This window comes from Pelodiscus sinensis, chromosome 4 (assembly GCF_052426305.1).
Source record: "Pelodiscus sinensis isolate ZL-2025 chromosome 4, ASM5242630v1, whole genome shotgun sequence".
Classification (NCBI taxonomy): Eukaryota; Metazoa; Chordata; order Testudines; family Trionychidae; genus Pelodiscus; species Pelodiscus sinensis.
Window position 1 is genome coordinate 61,452,468 of NC_143055.1, and position 20,683 is coordinate 61,473,150.

The 20,683-nt window shown below is 44.1% G+C and overlaps 1 protein-coding gene across 20 annotated transcripts in view; it reads right to left on the reverse strand.

The window, feature by feature from the left end:
- Positions 1 to 20,683, reverse strand: part of TENM3 (teneurin transmembrane protein 3) — a 2,279,325-nt gene that overhangs the window by 12,528 nt on the left and 2,246,114 nt on the right. For all 20 annotated transcript variants that reach the window (XM_075930245.2, XM_075930244.2, XM_075930249.2 and 17 more), the window contains 3 exons: positions 12,533 to 12,708; positions 11,141 to 11,376; positions 2,757 to 3,053 (listed from right to left, as the gene is read on the reverse strand). In XM_075930245.2, the coding sequence (XP_075786360.1) occupies positions 2,757 to 3,053; positions 11,141 to 11,376; positions 12,533 to 12,708 (709 nt within the window). The remainder of the gene's footprint in view (positions 1 to 2,756; positions 3,054 to 11,140; positions 11,377 to 12,532; positions 12,709 to 20,683) is intronic.

Genomic DNA, 20,683 nt, shown 5'->3' on the forward strand with positions numbered 1-20,683 from the left:
AAGTACTCGAAGCCGAACAGCAGATTGTCAATGGATTTAGATAAGGCATGTTTAATATGGGCAGAAGAAAAACTGTCTTCAAGCCAGTAACTCAAGAAGGGAACAACATATGGGAGATGCAATTTCTCCCCTATAATTAGTGATAATGCAGAAGATTTTACTAGCCTGAAGATCCCAGAACATTATTGTTCTTGTTTTGTATGTATTTATGACTTGGGCATAGCAAATTGTTTGATTATTTACATCATGTGCAGCTACACAAGAATTATTCTGTCAGTCAATGACATTTTTCTTATGCCTGGTGACTCATTGGCCTCGATTAAATCATGTCCACAATTGTTTGTGAACAACAGTTGCTGAATAATAGCTTCAGCAGAAAAATAATTAGAATATTATCTCCTCTGGTAGGAACCTTGACTTCTGTATTTATACGGGGCCAGGTACAGTAGTAGCATTACACCCAGACACAGAACAACAACATACAGAACTATTTACTAGACAGAACTTTATCTGACTGAGAAATACTGAACAATAAGCTCTGTCTCAGGGCAGAGTTGGAACAGTGGGTCTGATTCCTGAGAGCATCCGTGGTTCCAGTTTTTTTCTAACCAATAATATCTGTTACTCTGGTGAGAAAAATCCATACCATGAGTTGCTGTTTGGAAGTAGGATTCCCACAGAGTCCTATTTGTGGAGCCTGCTCTGAGAATTTCTTTTATATTAAGCTGGAACAATAGTGTTTTTATCCATATGGATTTTTCTAATGGACTCTCCTGCGTATGACTGCAATTCTTTCCTCATGCCTGGATACAGGCGGAGCTGTCCGTTCTGTTTCATGCATGTTGGGGAGGAGAAAGAACAGAACTTTCCAGCCTCATACTTTTTTTTTTTTTTTTTTTTTAAAGCTCTCTCATTCTTAGATCTTCCCTTGACTGGTCTGAGCTTTGCAGCAGCACAATGAAATATGACTTGGTCAGAGCTACTGCATGAAACTGATTATCAGGAGTCATAAATGCTGTTACTTGGGGTACACTGACAGGAATAAGGGGATCAGCTTGAGGAAAAGGAGATAAGGACAGACTCAGGGGTTACCCTGGATTCCAGCAGGAGTTTCTGAAGTAGCTTCAGGGTGAAACCAACCAGTAATGCCAGGTTTACTTCTCTGCTGACAGCTTTCAGCCTCCTTTCAAAAGACTATTTCAGATGTATAATGTAAACAAGGAACATAAATGATAACAAGCAGATGGTTTTTAAAATAGTTATATATTAATAACTGCAGGTGTTCCCAACAGTTCACGGAACAAGAGATTTATTTGAATGTGATTTTTAATATTGCCCCCCCTTATTGATTTTAATTTTAGAAACTGGCAATATTATATATATCTTGCCATGTAAAAAATGCATGATTTTGAAATCAAGCCGCCAACACGACCTTTTTCTTACCCATAAAAATGGTATACGACTATGAGCAGTGCATATTCTTGCTAGCTGAAAATATCTATTCAATATGAATTTTACTGAAAGAGTGATAAAGCAAAATCCCTCTGAATGAACTTCCTACCTTGAGTAGCAACTCATTTTTTTTCATATTGAGCAATACACTTTTAAAATTATATGTTCCATATAGCAATATACCCATACTCAACACAAAACTGCGAACCACAGAAAATGAGAAATTACTTATCGAAGTGACTTTTGTTTTCTGAATATATTAGCTGAGAAACTGTGTGTCCTGCCAGGAGTTACTAGATCTATGTCAAAGCAGTCAGAGTGGGGGCAGTGGGAAGGGTAGTATGTCACAGCACTCTAGAACGAAGGGTTCTAGAGGGGTTCATGTCTGGCAAGACATGAGCACTCATAATGGGGATATGCAGAGACAGTATTAGGAAAGAAAGCCATGTTTCTACAATATTAATATATAAAGAAGATTCATGAGTTCTCTATTATTGCTTTGATTCTGCGCTACAATACAAAGGGCTTGTCTACACTGGCAAGTTACATTGCTGTAACTGCCTCACTCAGAGGTGTGGAAAAAACACCCCCCACTCCTGAGACCAGCAAGTTATAGCACTTCAAAGTGCCGGTGTAAACAGACTCCTAGTGCTAGGAGCTGTGCTTCCAGTGTTGTTAGCTCCTCTCCTTGTGGAGGTGGTTTACCTAGAGTGCTGAGAGAGCTCCTGCCGTGACCACACTGCCATGTTAAAGCGCTACTGCAACAGCCCGGTAAGTGCAGACAAAGCCAAACTATGAACAGGTAGCTTTAACAAAATAATAACTCTTTTCTTTGACACAAAATACAAGTTAGACATAAGTAACTTACCTGTGACTTAATGAGATCTTGGAACTAATTAGATCTTGATAACTTAAGTCCCTAGCTCACTGCTAGGTTGGAGCAGCCCTCGCCAGGCTGAAGGAGCACCTGCTTGTCGGGCACTTGACTGCCGTGGACACAGGCAGCTTTGGATGCGGGAGCATCCCCTGCCTGTGGGGCACCCAGGTTCGCTGTGGACAGACACTGCCCCGGACAACCGGAGCAGCCCCTGTCCATGGTGGGCCCCATGGGGCTGAAGTAACCCTCAGCCTGTGGTGGTCAGGGAGCTGCTCCAGCCTTCACCAGCTAACCTAGACCTGTAAGCATTATCCGTTACTGGTTAACCTTTCACAACTCTAGCTCTGACATGTACATTGAAAGCTATGCAGCACTCAAAGCAATGTTGACAGAACAAAGCATTACTTAAAGCTTTAGTGTCCTTTACCTTTTCCAGATAGGTGTAACTCCATGTTTTTCCATCAGCAAATACTTTAGATACAATCCTTCCCTGCCCATCATAGTCTACTTTTTCACTAGTGGTTCCTCGCTGAATACTGCCAATTTGACCTGTAGATGAATAGGTAACATTGACAGCCATCAGCTTGCTGCTTGGCAGCCAGAGCGTTGGATGCCCTGATGTGTCGTAGGCAATCCTCAGTAGGAATTTACGGTGGTCATCATAGATCTTTTCTGTCTTTGTGGTTCGATCAAAGTCGACTGAAAGGAGGTTTCTGCCATTAACCTTTTATAAAACAAACAAGATGACAAAAATAAATCACATTGTTCAAATGCCAGCCACCTATTACTTCCTCAGAGTCCCAGCTATTGTTTAAACACCATTTATAATGATTGATTCCTTGTGTCAGTAAATTAATTTAGCAACTTCTTGCTCTAAGTGCAAGCCTGTAGATTAACTGCTGTTTTAAAAGGTTTCATTAAGCTGAAAGACAGCCTGGCATTTATTCAAATCTTTTCAATTCAGTTCCTTAAGGTTCAGTCAACAGTTAACAAAGTAGTAAATACTAAAGTATCTGCACTCAAAACTTTTATAATAATGGGTGCTACTTCAAGAGCTTTTTTTAGGTAAGCACTACAAATAACGTGGAACTATTACTAAAGAGTTAGCAAATGAATCAGTGAAACAAGACAAATCATTGTACAGTTAATTAACATTAATCAATGACACTTAAAAAGTGAGCAAAGAACTCCGCCTTAACCCTTTACTGTGAGTACTATCAAAATAATTGGAAAAGGTTAAGATTATGAAGCTATATTTAAACTTAAGCACACAGAAATTGCCATACTGTATCAGACACACAATATTTAGTCCACTATCCTGTCTCCAAGGAAGATGCAAGAAACCCGTAGTGGATAATTATGAAATAACATGTCCTTAGAGGAAGTTTATTCCCAATCAATTAAAGGTTTATTTCCAATCAATTAGAGGCTGGATTATGTCCTGAAGCAGGACAGTTACAGCAGTTTTTAATACAGACAAACTATGAAACTCTGCTCATATATGCAGAAAAACTAGTGAGAACAATGAATTCCATACATTAATTATACATTATATACATTTTTTCATTTTTAAACATACTGCCTTTTAGCTTCATTGATTGGTTCTTTGTTCTTGTATTATGAGAGCAGGCGAATAAAAATGTCTGATTTTCTTTTTGTTTACTATTCATACTTTATACACCTATAGAATCATAGAGTTGGAAGAGACTTCAGGAGGTCATCAAGTCCAGCCCCCTGCCCAAGGCAGGACCAATCTCAACTAAAACCTCTAGGGATGGAGATTCCACCATGTCCCTAGGTAACACATTCCAGTGCTTCACCACCCTCCTAGTGAAATAGTTTTTCCTAATATCCAACCTAGACCTCTCCCACAGTAACTTGAGACCATTGCTCCTTGTTCCGCCATCTGTCACTACTGTGAACAGCCTCTCTCCATCCTCTTTGGAACCTCCATTCAGGAAGTTGAAGGCTGCTATCAAATCCCTCCTCACTCTTATCCACCTTACTTATCCCCTCTCTACACTAAACTGGTCCATTTTTAAAATACAACCATTTTTGCTGGTCATCTTCCCTCCATATACACGCTTTCCTTTTTGGCATTTCTGTGTGAAGATGAATACATTTTCAGCACAGCAAAATGATAATCAATGGGAACAAGGGGCAAGAACAAGATGACAATTTGTGTAAAGCATTTTTAAAAGTTTGCTTTTTAATTTAACACATGCAGGACAAGAGAGGAATCTGAGTAAAGGGTGAAGAAAGTTAGTTTAGTAGTATTTGGGAAGGAACAAGAGAATATGCTGATCAGAGAACCTAAAGGAAGATATTTGCTTTTCGAGAGTCAAAAAGTAACTGTTATAAACTTAGCTCTATGGCTGATGTGCTTCAAAAAGATGCATATAGGTAGGTCTTCACTGTTGGGATAATGGGTGTTAAAGAGCTGCTAAATGATTGCGGAACCCCCTCCCCCCCACACTTTTCAGAGAAACAGATCTGCGTATGTATCATATTTGTCTCTGTTGAGTTGTTCTTTTGGGATCAGTGGCATAAAAACAGAATCCTTGCTCCTACCTTCAGAGTGAAAACCTAGAACACCACAGAAAAATCCAACAGCTGCAGAATTGTTACCTCATACACTTAAGTCTAATGATCTTTAATATACTTTGACAAGTAAGTGTTGTGGGGGCTTGTTTACATTTGCAACACTACAATGGTATAACTGTGCCTCTGTAGTGCTTCACTACTGTAGTCATTAGGGATGATCACTATCAATTTAATAACTGCGTAACCGCATCAAATCTTAGTGGTTGTACGACTATTTGATAGTCCCCGGGGACAGAGCCAGCAGCCCGTGCGCTCCTGGCTCCACTCTTGGCTCCTACTACCCTGCACTGCTGCCTCAGAGGCAGCCGTGTGGGGTGGCAGCAACCCTCGTCCACAGGGCGGGGGGCTGAGCTCCCTATGAACAGAGGCTGCGCTGGCATCCCACAGAGCATCCTTTGTCAGCAGTGCACCTGGGCCACCATGGCAGCCCGCCCTTCCCTCCCTCCCTCCCTCCCTCCCTCCCTCAGAAGCTGGCTCCTGCCAGGCCCCACCACCTCCCACACTGGTGCTTCTGATAGAAAGGCAGCAGGGTGTGTGTGGTGGGGCAAGTGGCTCTGCGGGAACCGATACGTGCATCCAGCCAGCTTGAAAGCTGGCTTCCTTCATGTACTGGCTCCCGCCTGTCCCCCTCACCCTCTCTCGGAGGCACCAGTGTGGGGCTGGGGAGAGGCAGATGGCTCTGTGGGATCCAGTGCTTGTGAGGAGGCGGCTTAAAAGCTCCCACCACCTCCCCTTTCTACCTCTGAAACAGAGGCAGCAAGGGAGTGGGGATGCATGCCCAGGCTTATCAGTTAATTGTATAGTCAACTACACACTGACATCCCTCGTAGCCATGTGGTTAAAATGTAGCTTTATGCAATGTACTGTGCCTCAGTGTACTTAGCCAGGCATCCTTTCTGACTTGCTGAAAGGAACAACTTGAGCTGTTGTTTAAGATGCGGGCTGTTTGTGTTTGTTGTTACAGTAAACTTCTGATAATCCGGCACCTTTAGGACCCAGGGGGTGCTGGATTATCAGATTTGCAGGACTATCGGAAGGGGGGGCTATGATGGAGGTGGGGTGGGGTGGATGCCACCCCAGACCCCTCATAGCCCCCCCTTCCGATAGTCCGGCTCGCCCCAGGCGTCCCTGATTCAGCCGCTGCTGGTCAGTTTCAGCAGCAGCTGAATCGGGGATGCCTGCAGCAGAGCAGCTGGAGTGCTGCCGGGTTGGTCCGGTAGCACCAACCCTTGGTGCAGTGAGACCAACCAGGCAGCACCGCAGCTGCTCTTGGGGATGCCTGGGGCAGAGCAGCTGGGGTGCTGCCGGGTTGGTCCCGCAGCGCCGCTCATTGGCGCTACTGGACCAACCCAGCAGCACCCCAGCTGCTCTGCCCCAGGTGTCCCCAAGTCATACTGATCAGCGGCTGACTCCAGGAAGCCCGAGGCAGAGCTGCTCTGCCACGGGCTTCCTGGAGTCAGCCGCTGGTCAGTTTTAGCAGCGGCTGAATCGGGGAAGCTGGGGGCAGAGCAGCTCCAATGGTCGGAGCACTTCCGGGTTCCTGATGGTGCCGGACCATCAGGAGTGCCAGACCATCAGATGCCGGACCATCGGAGTTTTACTGTACTGTTAAAGCGGAAATAGAGCAAAAGGTCTCGATTTATTAGAAGAGGGCTGTGCACACGAAAGCTCATGATACCATCTACATGTGGTGTTAATCTCTGAAGTGCTGCAATACTATTTGTTTTTTAAGTTTATTCAGTTACAGACTAACATAGCTAACCCTCTGAAACTTTTGTTACTGTGCCAGGTAGGACCCTCCCTGGTGCTGCAGGGCCAGTGAGGTTCAGGCCGCATGGCCTCTTCCCTCTCCAGAGCTCCGGGGCCAAGCCTGGCCCCCTTAACTCCAAAGAAGGCCCCCTCCACCAGGGAGACGGGCTTCCCCGGCCCTGGAGCTCCGGGGAGGGAAGAGGCAGTGTGTCCTGAGCCTCTCTGGTCCTGGAGCGCCAGGGAGGAGAAAAGCTGCGTGGCTCCAGCATCTGTGTCCCGGAACACTAGGAAGGGAGGAGGGTACGTGGCTCCAGCCTCCCAGCTCTGGAACACCGGGGAGGGAGAAGGCCACATGGCCTGAGCCTTTCTGGTCCTGGAACTCCAGGGAGGAAAGAGGCCATGCAGCCTGAGCCTCTGGCCCTGGAGCACCGGGGAGAGAGGAGGCCGTGTGCGCGTTGGGAACAGTAACACTCCGCTCCCGGAATGCCTATAGCAGGCATTCTGGGGCCAGAGTGTGGGCAGGGCCATGCCTGCCTGTTTGGGAAGGCAAAGCCTTTCCCTGCCTAACATAGTGGACACGCATCCTTTGTGGCTTCTTATAAGCTGACACTATCTATACTGAGGGGTTCTCCCATCACATCCCTAAGAGGTGGTTGCTGGGTTGAAAGAAGAATTCTACTATTGATTTATTGCTGTCTGCTCCTTTTTACATCCTTGAGTGACATACCTTAGTTGAGCTAACTTTTTAGTTAAATCAAGACTGATTCTAAAACTAGTTTAAATTTGAATACGATAGAATCCTATCTGTTCCACTTCCATTGTTTGACAACTTTCATTGTTTTCATTTTTTGGGTTTTTTTTAACTTCATTTTCTTTCCTTTGAGATCAAGTGGTTTGTTGGAATTAGCTTTTCTGGAGTGCTCTCTATCTCTCTGCCTTCCAGAGCCTTCTTTAGATGTACTTCTGTCCCTTCCTGCCTACTCTCTTTTGTTCTTTAGAACTCTCAATAAAAGCAGGAGAAATCTATCAATATTCCATGATTATGCAAATAACAAGAAGATCCTGAGTCCGTCTCTTTGTGGATTAAATTGAAAATTATTTTGGGATTATTGATAGATTTAAAAATAGTAGATTAAAATCTTAGATAAATGCATCATGTTACCTGCACCAAGAATAATACTGTGCAAGTATATTTACTAGCATGTACATCAACAATACATTTTGTCTTTGTTTACATTTATCTTCTTTGCAGCAAACTATTATTGACATATTAACAGAGAAAAGTCAGGAGTGCCCTGTTTTTGTTCTTCCTTATTTTCTCATTGTCTTGTCTCCTTCATTCCTATGCATACTGCACGTCAGCCTTTTCATAGTGTGTGTTCACACACATTTTTAAAAAAATATTTGAGCTTTTTTTCTCTAGGGCTTTTCCCCCTCTCCTTTCTCATCAAGGCATTTTTCTCACCAGCCTCTTCCATTTCTCCTCCTGCCTTATCTCCCCCTCAAAGGTATTTGCACTTGGATTACTATTATTTTATCCTAATTTGTAATCTCTCTCTGTTTTTCCCATTTTCACAAATCTCTCCCCCTATTTGCCTTTCCCACTACATTCTCCCTATCTTTCTATAATCCTGGCAAGGCTGTAGCAGCTTGCAGATTATTCTTCTTTCCCCATTGCCTTACAGCAAGGAAGTCTGAAGGGTATCATAACACTCCACTTCTGAGAGATGGATTATTTGGGATTGCTCTTTTGTTCATTCTGTGATTTATTTGGCCATATTATATTTTTGGTATCAAGCCAGATTGAAGTTATATTTTCTTTGGACAAAAGAACCCTATACATATAATATTATCCTCCATCTATCTAGGGTGTCTTGGCCTCCAAGAAGATTTGACATGCTTCAGTATGGTCTGTTAACCTACTTTGTTGTACAATGAAATGGCTATGAATCAGATAAACCAAATCATTTGTGGGAGCAGCGGAGATGACAATTACAATGCTAAGGAGAAAAGGAATGTGACCCTCAGGCTGAATACAGTATTACTTTAAAAAAAGAAAAAAAGCACAAAGCTTTCTGTCTGGGCCAAGTCCCTTTCTTTTAATTTACGATTTCCCTTTTCCATTCCCTTAGCAAGAAATAGCAGGTACCAAAACAAGGTAAAATTTTGCCTGCCCTGAGGAACCATCACTGTAAATCATTTCTCCTTGTCAGAAAAAAAAAATCAATATTTCTTGGGATGTGGGGGGCCAGAGGGGAGGGGAGGAAGAATAGGAGATACAAGTGTGTTTGTCCCTTATGAAATTCTCCTTTGTCCTTTGTCCTTCTTGAAATTTTTAAAATTGCATGTTATCAATAACTAGTTGAGAAAAGTTATTCACCTTTATTTGATGAACTACCAAGGACTGATTTAAAAGAATTAGGTGCAATTCCAATAATAATTCAGATCTCTATTGTGGTCTTGAGGTGATCTCCTGGCAACCCAATTCTCAGTGTTTAATCTATGTTGTCTTTATCAAATGGCTGTCGTAAATCATAGCTTGCCTGCTGAACACAATATGCCTACTGCCAGATAAGGAGAGGAAAAAAAAAACCCTAACAAGATATAAAAAGGTGAATATTAAAGGGTAATTTGGGGAAACAAAATTAAGACTTTTCTTGTAGAAATATGTATGATGTGACAACTTTTAGTCTTTTAAAAAAGAATGAGATCGTAGGATTTCACTAGGAAGTGTTACAAAAGACACAAAAAGCTTTCTTCAAATACAGGAATTGATGACATTAAAGACTGAAATTCAACTGACATCTCTCTGTTGATGACCCATATATCTATCTCTCCCTCCAGACTTGTCTTCTTTTGTTCAAATTGAAATCTCTGCCATCTCCTAGTGAATGTCTAATCACCAACTCAAAATTAACAGGGTCAAAACAAACCTCACAATCGATCCCCACTGCCCACTCCTTCCTGTTGCCTCCTTGTCTCTGTTACTGTGGAGAATACCATTCTACCTCTCACACAGGCCTGTAACATGGGGTCATCTTCATCTTAGACACTTCTCTCCCCACATTCAGGTTATGTCTAAATTTTGCAGATTTTTTTTGCATAACATTGCTAAAATATGGCCTTGCCGTGTCCATCTGCACTGCAAAATTCTCATCTGAGCTCTCATCCTCCCATGCCTCAATTACATTCAACACTGGGCTTGGACAAATGCATTCTTGCCTCATTCAGAACGCTGCTACAAAGATAATTTTCCTAGCCCATCCCTTTGACTGTATGACTCCTCTCTTTGCATCTTTCCTCTGAGTTCCCTTTCTCTAGCACATCAAACCTAAAATGGTTCTATGTACTTTCAAAGCCCTTCGTGATTTATCATCACAATCTATCTCCTCTCTTTTGTTACTGATGTCATCACTCACCTCCCATTACCCACAATGCCAAGCTCTACAACCCCTTCCTACATTTTCAAATAAGCATCTCCTATGTTACCTGTCCCACTTGGAAGGTCCTCCCAAAAACACAACTACTGGTTGGACCTCCCTGGTCCAGCACCCTTGGTACCTGACAAGACCCAAATAAGGGAATTTCCTTTGGCCCAGCTGGGCTGCCTTCTAGCCAGCCCCAGCCCCACTGCCAGCCAGGCAGCATGCAGCCCCAGCCAGGTTTTCCCTCCTGGACTGATGCGGCTCTGGCTAGGCTTCCCCTCCTGGACTGCCAGGTGGCGGGCAACCCGAGTTTCCCAGGCCTCGCCCTCACCAGACTCGCTGGGGTGTACCAAGCTCCCAGCTGCTGGCCCTCTTGTTCCAGGACTCCCTCATCCAGAAACATCTGTGGTCCTGTTGGACCATGAATGTTGCCGGACCAGAGAATCCTGGTTTAGGGACGTACAACTTATATCTCATTATTTACCTTTGAATCCTTCCTCAAACATCTCCTTTGATGGGATCTCTATAAAAAGCTTGTCGATACTTCTGTTTGTCAATTGTGACCACAGCCTATCCACAGACCAATACTGTCTCATTCTTTCCTTGTTTTCCTCCATCTGTCTGGATAACTCTGCTGTTTCTTTTCTTATACTTAGACTATAAGCTTGTGGAGGCAGCCTATAATCTTTTGCTCTGTATGTCAATCCTACCACAATGGGATCCTAGCCCATAACTTGGGCTCCTAGGCAGTACAATACTACAGCTACTATTAGTAATAAATGCTGATTCATTCCATGATATTAGATGGCAAGCTCAACAAAGGGAACCCATGGAAAAGACGAGCAATTAAAGGAAGAAAAATTCTGCCCAATAGGGAAAGTAGTCAGCATGGCTACTTTCAGTTGTACTCTGGTACTATAGATGCTACTTGTTCTTCAGCTGTGGAATGCCAATGCTCATTGAATCACGCCAATGTTACCACTCATCCACACCAAATGCTGTTGGTCTCATGAATATTTGAACATGTACTCACCCTTAGCTTTCGGCCAAACACATTGACTTTTCCCTGGGCTTGTTCTTTTCGGAATCTCCATTCTACCAAATTTTGTCCATTCTCTCCTGGCAGAGTCATGTTTCTTTTTGCTACTGTTGGATTGGCTGTGCCAGCTAAAACATGTGGTTCTGTCTGGTAGTGTGAATCCATGCCACTGGCATAGATAATTCTGAGGGAGCCATCATAGCCAATCTGGTAACTGTTCCTTAATTGATCTAAAAATGAAACAAAGTATAAAACTTTACTTACATGGGTTAAAAAACCTGGCTTTTTTCATACTGACATTTATTTGACTAATAAATGCAGGGTGAGATTTTAAAAAGTACCTAAGGGCTGCATTCACAAAGGGAACTTAAGCACATCAATGCTCAGTGCCCCACCACTAGGCCCTCTGCCATCCAGTGGAATTGACAGCCCAGATTTCCTGGACATTGTATGTAGAGAGTTAGGAGCTTAAAAAGGGGATTCATAGAAGCTGAGCAGGGAGCCAGCTAAGGTAGGCACCACTGAAATGCAGAGGAAAAGGGAAAGATCCTAGATCCACAAAGAGACTTAAATGTCTCATTGATAGGCTACGAGGAGGTAATTCCTTCCAATCAGAATTTATAGCCATGAATCCTCTTCTGGAATTAGGCACCTGAACCACAGGTATCATTTTCCCCCCGATACAGAGGCAGCAGTGTGGAAGGGCAGGCGGCTTTTAAGCTGGATCCCCATGAGGAGTGGCTCCCACTTTCCCTCCCCCCTTTCTTTGCGCTGATACAGAGGCAGCAGCACGGGAGCGGGGGGGAGTGGCAGGGGGAGAGCAGAAGCAGGCAGTCCCTACGGTTCCCCGAGCGAACCAGCTCCCACCTGCCCTCCTCCCCACAGATGTTGCCTCTGATACAGAGATAGCAGAGTGGTAGGGGAGCTGGGTGGCTGTATGTAATCATGAAGGTTACTGATGAGCCTAGGCTCATCTGTTAACCGTGTGCATGTTTACACTTACACATCCCTAGTAGAACATGCTGCTACAGCTTCATACACTACCTTAAATTTCAGATCCAACTACAAACCATTTCTAACCAATTCTGTCCCCACCCATGCTAACTCTCATGGTCTTTAATTACTTATTGGCAGACCAAGTACCCTCTATGCCTGATCCCAAAGTTGTTTCCAAAACCAAGAGCTTGTTGGTTAGATAATAGAATTAATTACATTCTCATATCTACTCCCTGCCTCTAAGGTCCTTGAACTGCAATATTTTCACTAACAGCTGCTGTGCTAATATACCTATTTGTGCAACTGTTCTGAATACATTATGCACTGAAATAAAACAGGCTTGCAGTTTAGTATCTGATTATAGATACCTGTTGTTTTTATTTACAGTACCTTGAACCATTGTATAGAAAGAATCAATGGAGGATAAGTTTGACGTGATGCTGACATCTTCCTCTCTGCTAGATGATTCAATGTCCACTGTAATGGCCCTTTCCATTTCCCCGTGAAGGTTAGTGACCACTCCAGTAGGAAATGTAACATTTGTGAGACGACCCTCGCTGTCATAGCTAAAATAAAACATGGTGCAAAATAAAATAAGTCATAAGAACAAATTGTTTTCTCTTACAAATAAAACAAACAGAAATATCAGCCACTGACACGGTAAGGAACATCTGCTTTTTGTACGTGCTATATGCACAATGAAGAATTCAAACCTACTTTGAAGTAATCAAAAGCCTTTTTAACATACAGGAGGTTCAGTGATGACAACAAGAGCAAGCAGATGGATCTCCAGCTCTGTATATTATTCTTTGAAACGGAAGCAAAATCATATTGCACATCTAATTTGCTGTTTCAAGGAAACATGCATGATGGTGTCACTCCTTAGCATTCTGCACTCGCTTTCTAGTATCAGTAGATTTATTTCACTGTTACATGAGGAATTCCCAAAAGCTTTCATGGCATGGACCATACCTTTAGAGTGATTGTCTCAGGGATCCATTTCCCCTACCATCCATGATTATGCATCTTACCTGCCTGCTCAACATTTCTTCTGTTACTAAGAGTAATATTAGAAAAATACTTACTGCATTTTTAGCTAGCTTTCTGAAACTTCGCTGTAAATAAGGATAACCAACATAGGAGACCAGTGAGCTGTCTGTGTCCATGGACCACAGTGAGAACTGCTGTATTCCATTAAGTCATATATACTCTATTTTCCTGTCCCACATATATTTCTTTGTGATAATTATATCTATTGAGTGTTCAATATGTATATAAAACATCTATAATGGAAGTAAACATGATTTCTGAAATGTGCCTTTTCCATTGTCATGTTAATTTATATATCCTGTGTGACATGCACAGTACTGAAGACATTAGAGGAATGATCTGGAGAAAACTAAAATAAGGCATGTTATGTTAAAAGAACATTTTGCTAAAACACTTAGTTATAGCTTTTCCTTCAGAAATAGGTGTTTTCAGGAGCCTAAAGAATCTTCGGTTTCAGTAGCTGCCTTAGATGCTGGCAGAACAGATCTGAATGGAAAAGTAGCAGCCAGTCTCTATGAGGGCATCAAGATTTCAGATCAGTTGGATGAGAGATGGTAACATGAGTAAGACTAAGTTACAATTCCACATGTGTTTTATGTTTTACACTTAATTCTTCCTATACAGGCAGTCCCCGAGTTACGCAGATCCGACTTACGTCGGATCCGCAGTTACGAACGGGCCACTTCCTCTCCCTGGTCTCGAGCAGACCAGGGAGAGGAAGCAAAGCGGCGGCGGAACGCGGGGCCAGCTGACAGCCCAGAAGCGTCTGGGCTGTCAGCTGGCCGCGCGTTCTGCCGCTCTGCTCTGCTCCGCTCTGCTCCCCCTCCCCCTGGTCTGCAAACCATGGGGGGGGGGGGGAAGCAGAGCGGAGCACGCGGCCAGCTGACAGCCCAGATGCTTCTGGGCTGTCAGCTGGCCGCGCGTTCTGCCGCTCTGCTCTGCTCTGCTCCGCTCCGCTCTGCTCCCCCTCCCCCTGGTCTGCAGACCAGGGGGAGGGGGAGCAGAGCGGAGCACGCGGCCAGCTGACAGCCCAGATGCTTCTGGGCTGTCAGCTGGCCGCGCGTTCTGCCGCTCTGCTCTGCTCTGCTCCCCCTCCCCTGGTCTGCAAACCATGGGGGGGGGGGAAGCAGAGCGGAGCACGCGGCCAGCTGACAGCCCAGCCGCGTCTGGGCTGTCAGCTGGCCGCGCGTTCCGCCGCTCTGCTCTGCTCTACTCTGCTCCCCCTCCCCCTGGTCTGCAGACCTGGGGGACGGGGAGCAGAGCAGAGCAAAGCCGCGGAGCCCGGGGGCAGCAGGATAGCCACGGCGCGTCTGGGCTGTCCCGCTGCCCCCGTGCTCCGCGGCTTTGCTCCTGACGCCTGTGGTACAGCAGCTGGGGCACTGCCGGTTGGTCCCGTAGCACCGCTCTGGGTGCCACTGGACCAACCCAGCAGCACCCCAGCTGCTCTGCCCGAGGTGTCCCCTAGTCAGCAGCTGCTGAAAATGACCAGTGGCTGACTACAGGAAGCCCCTGCCCCGGACTTCCTGGAATCAGCCGCTGATCAGTTTCAGCAGCAGCTGACTTGGGGATGCCTGGGGTTCTTAAGTTGAATCTGTATGTAAGTCAGAACTGGCGACCAGATTCAGCCACTGTTGAAACTGATCAGTTTCAGCAGCGGCTGAATCTGGACGCCAGTTCCGACTTACATACAGATTCAACTTAAGAACAAACCTACAGTCCCTATCTTGTACGTAACCCGGGGACTGCCTGTACATGTGAGTAAAGTTGCACTTTCTGCCTAACTGATCATAAAGACCGTGTTACGGAATTAATTTAAGAAATGTCATTGTCTCAACAGTGGCTTTCCCAAAGCATTAGGTATGCAATACTGGTTACCTTCAAATTCAATTCATTCAGAGTGATACAAGTGCAACAGCTTTCAGCATGTCCCCAAAGGATGCGCATGGCCCTCTCATCTTTTTCTGTTACTGAAAACACCAAATACATTCTGATTCTATAAAGTGTCCTGTCTTTCTCATGCTGTTCTCTAATATCCTTAAATTCAAGGGACATCATACACTTTACACCCAAAGTACTTACAATGTCCACAAAAAAACCCCTGTTCTCTCAAAGAATTCTGGGACTGGGGTAACAGAAAATGCTCTCTACTCAGAGGTAATGATTTCCACCTCGTTTTAAACCATCATCTTAAAATCAATATGCTTGGATATTTGCTTTACCTATCATAAATACCACATAGGATTACTGTAACCGAAAGAGATTAGGTTAAAGATAATTCTCTAGCTTTTCAGATAGGTTGCGTTTAAATTTGACAGTACTTTGTATATATCAGTTTCCTTTCATTATAGTCCATTTCTCCTATTTGTGTATAATTTTCATACAGCAGTAGGAGAAAAAAGTTTTTAAAAATAGGAAACTGTGGCTGCTATTGAACATTAAGACGTGGACTTACATTTTACACTCAACTATATATTAATTCGACATGATTTCTTTGAGTTTTAAATATAAATATATTGTACATCCCTTGTTATGGGTCTTCATCATATATTCAGTCTCATCTTTAAGATTTGGCAGGTAGGAAACTGAACCAAATGTAACAACTTTCCTTTCACTTTAGATCAAATGACATCATGTCAGCATTACAGAAGTCTAAGCGAGGGGGAGAGGTAGATACTTTGGAGGGCTAGGGTCCAGTGTGACCTAGACAGATTAGAGGACTGGGACAAAAGAAAGCTGATGAGGTTCAACAAGGACAAGTGCAGAGTCTTGCACTTGGGATGGAAGAATCCCAAGTATTGTTACAAGCTGGGGACCGACTGGCTAAGTAGCAGTTCAGCAGAAAAGGACCTGTGGATTACAGTGGATGAGAAGCTGGATATGAGTCAACAGTCTGCCCTTGTAGCCAAGAAGGCTAATGGCATATAAGGGTGCATTAGGAGAAGCACTGCCAGCAGAGCTAGAGAAGTGATTATTTTCCTTTATTCGGCACTAGTGAGATCACATCTGGAGTACTGCATCCAGTTCTGGGCCCCCCACTATAGAAAGGATGTGAACCTATTGGAGAGGGTCCAGAGGAGGGCAACCAAAATGATTAGGGGGTTAGAGCACTTGATCTGTGAGGAGAGGCTGAGGGATTTGGGCTTATTTAATCTGCAGAAGAGAAGGGTGAGGAGGGATTTGATGGCAGCCTTCAACTACCTGAAGAAAGGTTCCAAAGAGGCGAGAGAGAGGCTGTTCTCAGTAGTAACGGATGGCAGAACAAGGAGCAATGGTTTCAAGTTGTAGTGGGGGAGGTCTAGGTTGTATATTAGGAAAAACTATTTCACTAGCAGAGTGGTGAAGCACTGGAATGGGTTACCAAGGGAGGCGGTAGAATCTCTATCCCTAGATGTTTTTAAGTCTCGTCTTGACAAAACCCTGGCTGGGATGATTTAGTTGGGGTTGGTCCTGCTTTGAGCAGGGGGTTGGACTTGATGACTTCCTGAGGTCTCTTCCAGCTCTAGGATTCTATGATCACTTTTAGATTGGGAGACAGGCTGAATTTAAAAGATATTTGGAACTTGACAGCTAGTTCATAATACTGGCATGCTGGCTGAGGACATGCTGAGCAAACTCATAGGTGGCATGGGAAAAGACAGCTTTTCCATCCCTTTGTAGTTAGAATTGGATAGCAAGGAGGGAAAGAATGAGACACAGATGCACTGTTTTTCAAAGCTAGAATGTGAGGAGATATACAGGGGAAACTCTTATTTCTCCCAGCAACAGTGGGACAACTTGCTTTCTCTCAATAAGCTGGACAGTGGGTAGAAGCGGGGAAAAATAGAAGGGAGATGCTCTTTATTCTCAGAGACCCAGTGAGGATATTCCTCCCTTTCAGCAACCATGAGAAAGAGGTGGGTGAAAAATGCTGATGGGGCTGCTTAATCACTGAATAGAACAAGCTTGCAGCACAACCATCACAATCCAATATCAACACACTGTACTGTGATTACTTTGAGGCACTCTCTGATCTCATTCAATGTGGCAACAGCTCTGATAGTTTTCAAAGGCTGAATGCCAGCTTTCTATGCCACTCCAAAACATCTAGCTGCTTTGGTGATTTAGCTCCATCACTCTTGCCAGCATTCCTGCTTTCTTCACTTCTGTTACCATCTTTCATTTCTCATATTCATTCATTACACAGCAAAAATCTCTTCTCCCCGTGTTAAATCCTCATTTCCATAATCTCTCAAATACTCCATCTGCCTTTGACTCTGCTCTTTCAGTAGTTTACCATATATTCCATTTCATGCTGGATTGTAATATGGGCCCTTCATTTTCTATCATAGCATATGAGAACACATTACAGCAGTATTTTATTAAACACAATCTCTTCTGCAAAAAATGTCAAATGTCACTACGTCCTTATCGGGGCACAAGACTCAGCAACATCACCCTAGGCATCACCTGGGGGCATTCTGAGGTTATTTTTCATTTTTTATGATAGCCAATATTGCTACAATTTGTTGGTGAGTTCAGGTGAATTTTCTCATTCAAGCTTGTCAGTAACAGAACAAGAATTTTCTTCTGTCTAGTGGTCTAACAATAAAATTGCCCTTGAAGACATTAGATAAAAAGCTAGAGGGCAATCCCACTCTCTTTGGCTGGTCAGAGCTTCTCTGATTTTTCTCTGAACACCCACAAACACTCATACTGCTGCTATTTCTTTCTGATCTTCCTCATGCAGTCCAAGTTCCATAGCAAAGCCACTCAAACAACCTCCCAAATTTCTCATGAGAATGGCAAACACGGTGAAGTTTTTTTTGGGGGGGAGGAGGGGAGGAAGCTAAGCTCACTCACCAAGCACTGTGGACTCTCATAAATTCTCTCAACCACTCACCTGAAGAAAATCACCTCATATGGTCAGTGACCACAAAAGGTGAGACCAAATTAATAAGTGAAAGGTAGAACTGGCCCAGAGTCAGACTCCTTGGCCTACTTAACCTAACTGGCTGCAGCAGATGATCTTATTTTCCCACAATGACAGACTCTCAGTGGTAATGATTATCATCGTCTCAGACTCTTGACCTTAAGCTCTCGATCAGCTGGAATTTTCTCTTCTGATGTCAATCTTCTTTAGTTTTAATTGCATCCCTTCCCATATCATTTTGGTTCTATGGCCTACAGAATACATTTTCATCATTTCCTTTCACTTTCCAATGTAATAACTTTTAGGAAACCCTTGTTGTAGAAGGAAATGCCCCATGCTCAGTTGAAAACATACCTTTCACCTGTGCTTCATATGGCATGCATCTCAGTTCAGACAATATTTATCTTGGTCACTATTGCTACAGTTTTATTCAGTAATTTATTTCCATCTAAAATATGGAACCATACACTGAACTTCATAGTTATGCTTTCTATAAAATCTGATGGCAGGATATGGCCTACCGTATATACTCGAGTATAAGCCAAGTTTTTCAGCACAGTTTTTGTGCTGAAAAATGCCCCCCTCGGCTTATACTCGAGTCAGCATCTCGAGAACTGAGGCGGGCAGGCTCAGCGCGTCTCTGCCGCTGGCTGGGTCTAGCCGGGTCTAGCCCCGGAAGTCGGGGCGAAAGCTGCTCCGGTGCCCCTGGTCTGCTGGAGACCGTCTCCAGCAGACCAGGGGCGCCGGGCGGGTTCCCGCGCTTCTGAGGTTTTGCCAGAGCAAAGCCTCAGAGGCGTGGGACCCCCCGCAGCTGCGGCTTCAGTCCGGGAGCCTGTGGTCTGCTGGGGACGGTCCCCAGCAGACCACAGGCACCCAGATTGAAGCGGCAGCAGCGGCGGTTCCCCGGGCCTCCGAGGCTTTGCTCTGGCAAAGCCTCAGAGGCGCGGGACCCCCCCCCCCGCGGCTGCGGCTTCAGTCCGGGAGCCTGTGGTCTGCTGGCTCCCGGACTGCTGGCTCCCGGACTGAAGCCGCAGCCGCGGGGGGTCCCGCGCCTCTGAGGCTTTGCTCTGGCAAAGCCTCAGAAGCGCGGGAACCCGCCCGGTGCCCCTGGTCTGCTGGAGACGGTCTCCAGCAGACCAGGGGCACCGGAGCAGCTTTCGCCCCGACTTCCGGGGCTAGACCCGGTATCTATCTTCATTTTTTACATTTACCAGTAGCTGCCTCATTTCCTACCCTAGGCTTATACTCGGGTCAATACTTTTTCCCAGTTTTTTGGGGTAAAATTAGGTGCCTTGGCTTATATTCGGGTCGACTTATACTCGAGTATATACGGGTATATTGTTTTTCAAAATGCCTCTATATAACACATACTTGCAGAATTCCTCCCTTAACAAAATGATTGTTAGTACAAACATTTTTTCCCAATTGGTGCAAACATGTGAGTTTCAAAGTGAAGACTCGGATTCTGGCACATCTCAGATAACAAGATGTGCAATTCAAATACACTTATGTATTTGCTGCCTTGTTTTAAAGATAGGCTATGAAAACATTATCTGAGACAGTATATCTGAGAAATGATGCTTGGCCATTTTTCATAATATAGCTACATATAAATTGGATGGTAGGATGAACAGTACTATTAATATATTCAGTGAACATACATTAGAAATATCTTCAGTGCATCTCTCTTCTTATTGTAAATGAATCAGAAATTCACAAAACCTTTGCAGATTACTTCTATTTTGTCAATGAAGAGGTTCTCATATCAAAGTACTCTGCATATGTTTCTAGTGGCAAACTAAATCAAGTGAGAGCATAAAGAAAAAAATTCAAAGCTCATCTTTAATAAGTACTGTCATTGTGTATGTATCATAATTTTGATACATATTGAAAATCCATTATAATCTGGCAATAAAATGTTTCATTCAACTTATCAAGGCCATTAATCTTAAAGTTGCTCTGATAGAAATTGGGATCTGTAATACAAAAAGAAAATATAGGAGAACTAGAAGATTTACACCTGGCATTGCTTGGGTCTTTTAACTCAATTAATTTTTGTTTTTCTTCATGTAAATCAATGCTCTAGAGTGGGGATGAGGAGTTCAGTATGCAGGCTCCCCAGGGGAGAAAGGACTACCCCAGTTTTCTCTCACTGCAGTCTTTCCTCCCCCCAGGATGCCAGGAAGGTGGGAGGCTCGGGGCTGGGGCAGCCATGGGGGAAGAGAGGATGCCCCAGGCCAGCCCCTTTCATCTGTCTGCTTTATTCTGTATCTTTTCTGTATGGTTTTATGACCCCCATCCCCTTGCACAACCAAACCCTTACCTTGCCTTAAGTTATGGTAAGAGGAAGCTGCGTACCAAACCCTAACCCTTACCGTTTAAGAGGAGTTCTTGACAGACTTGCTCGCTCACAGACAAACTCTCTCAAATATGCAGTAGATGAGCCAGGAGACATAGCACCAGTTTTAAATGATGTTCTTTTAATCACATTTAAATTGAAAGAAAAAAATGGCCTGAGTTTTACCTCCCCCCCAAAAAAATCTTAAGGGTAGCAAAAACAATCTCCCAGTCATAGGTCCAAG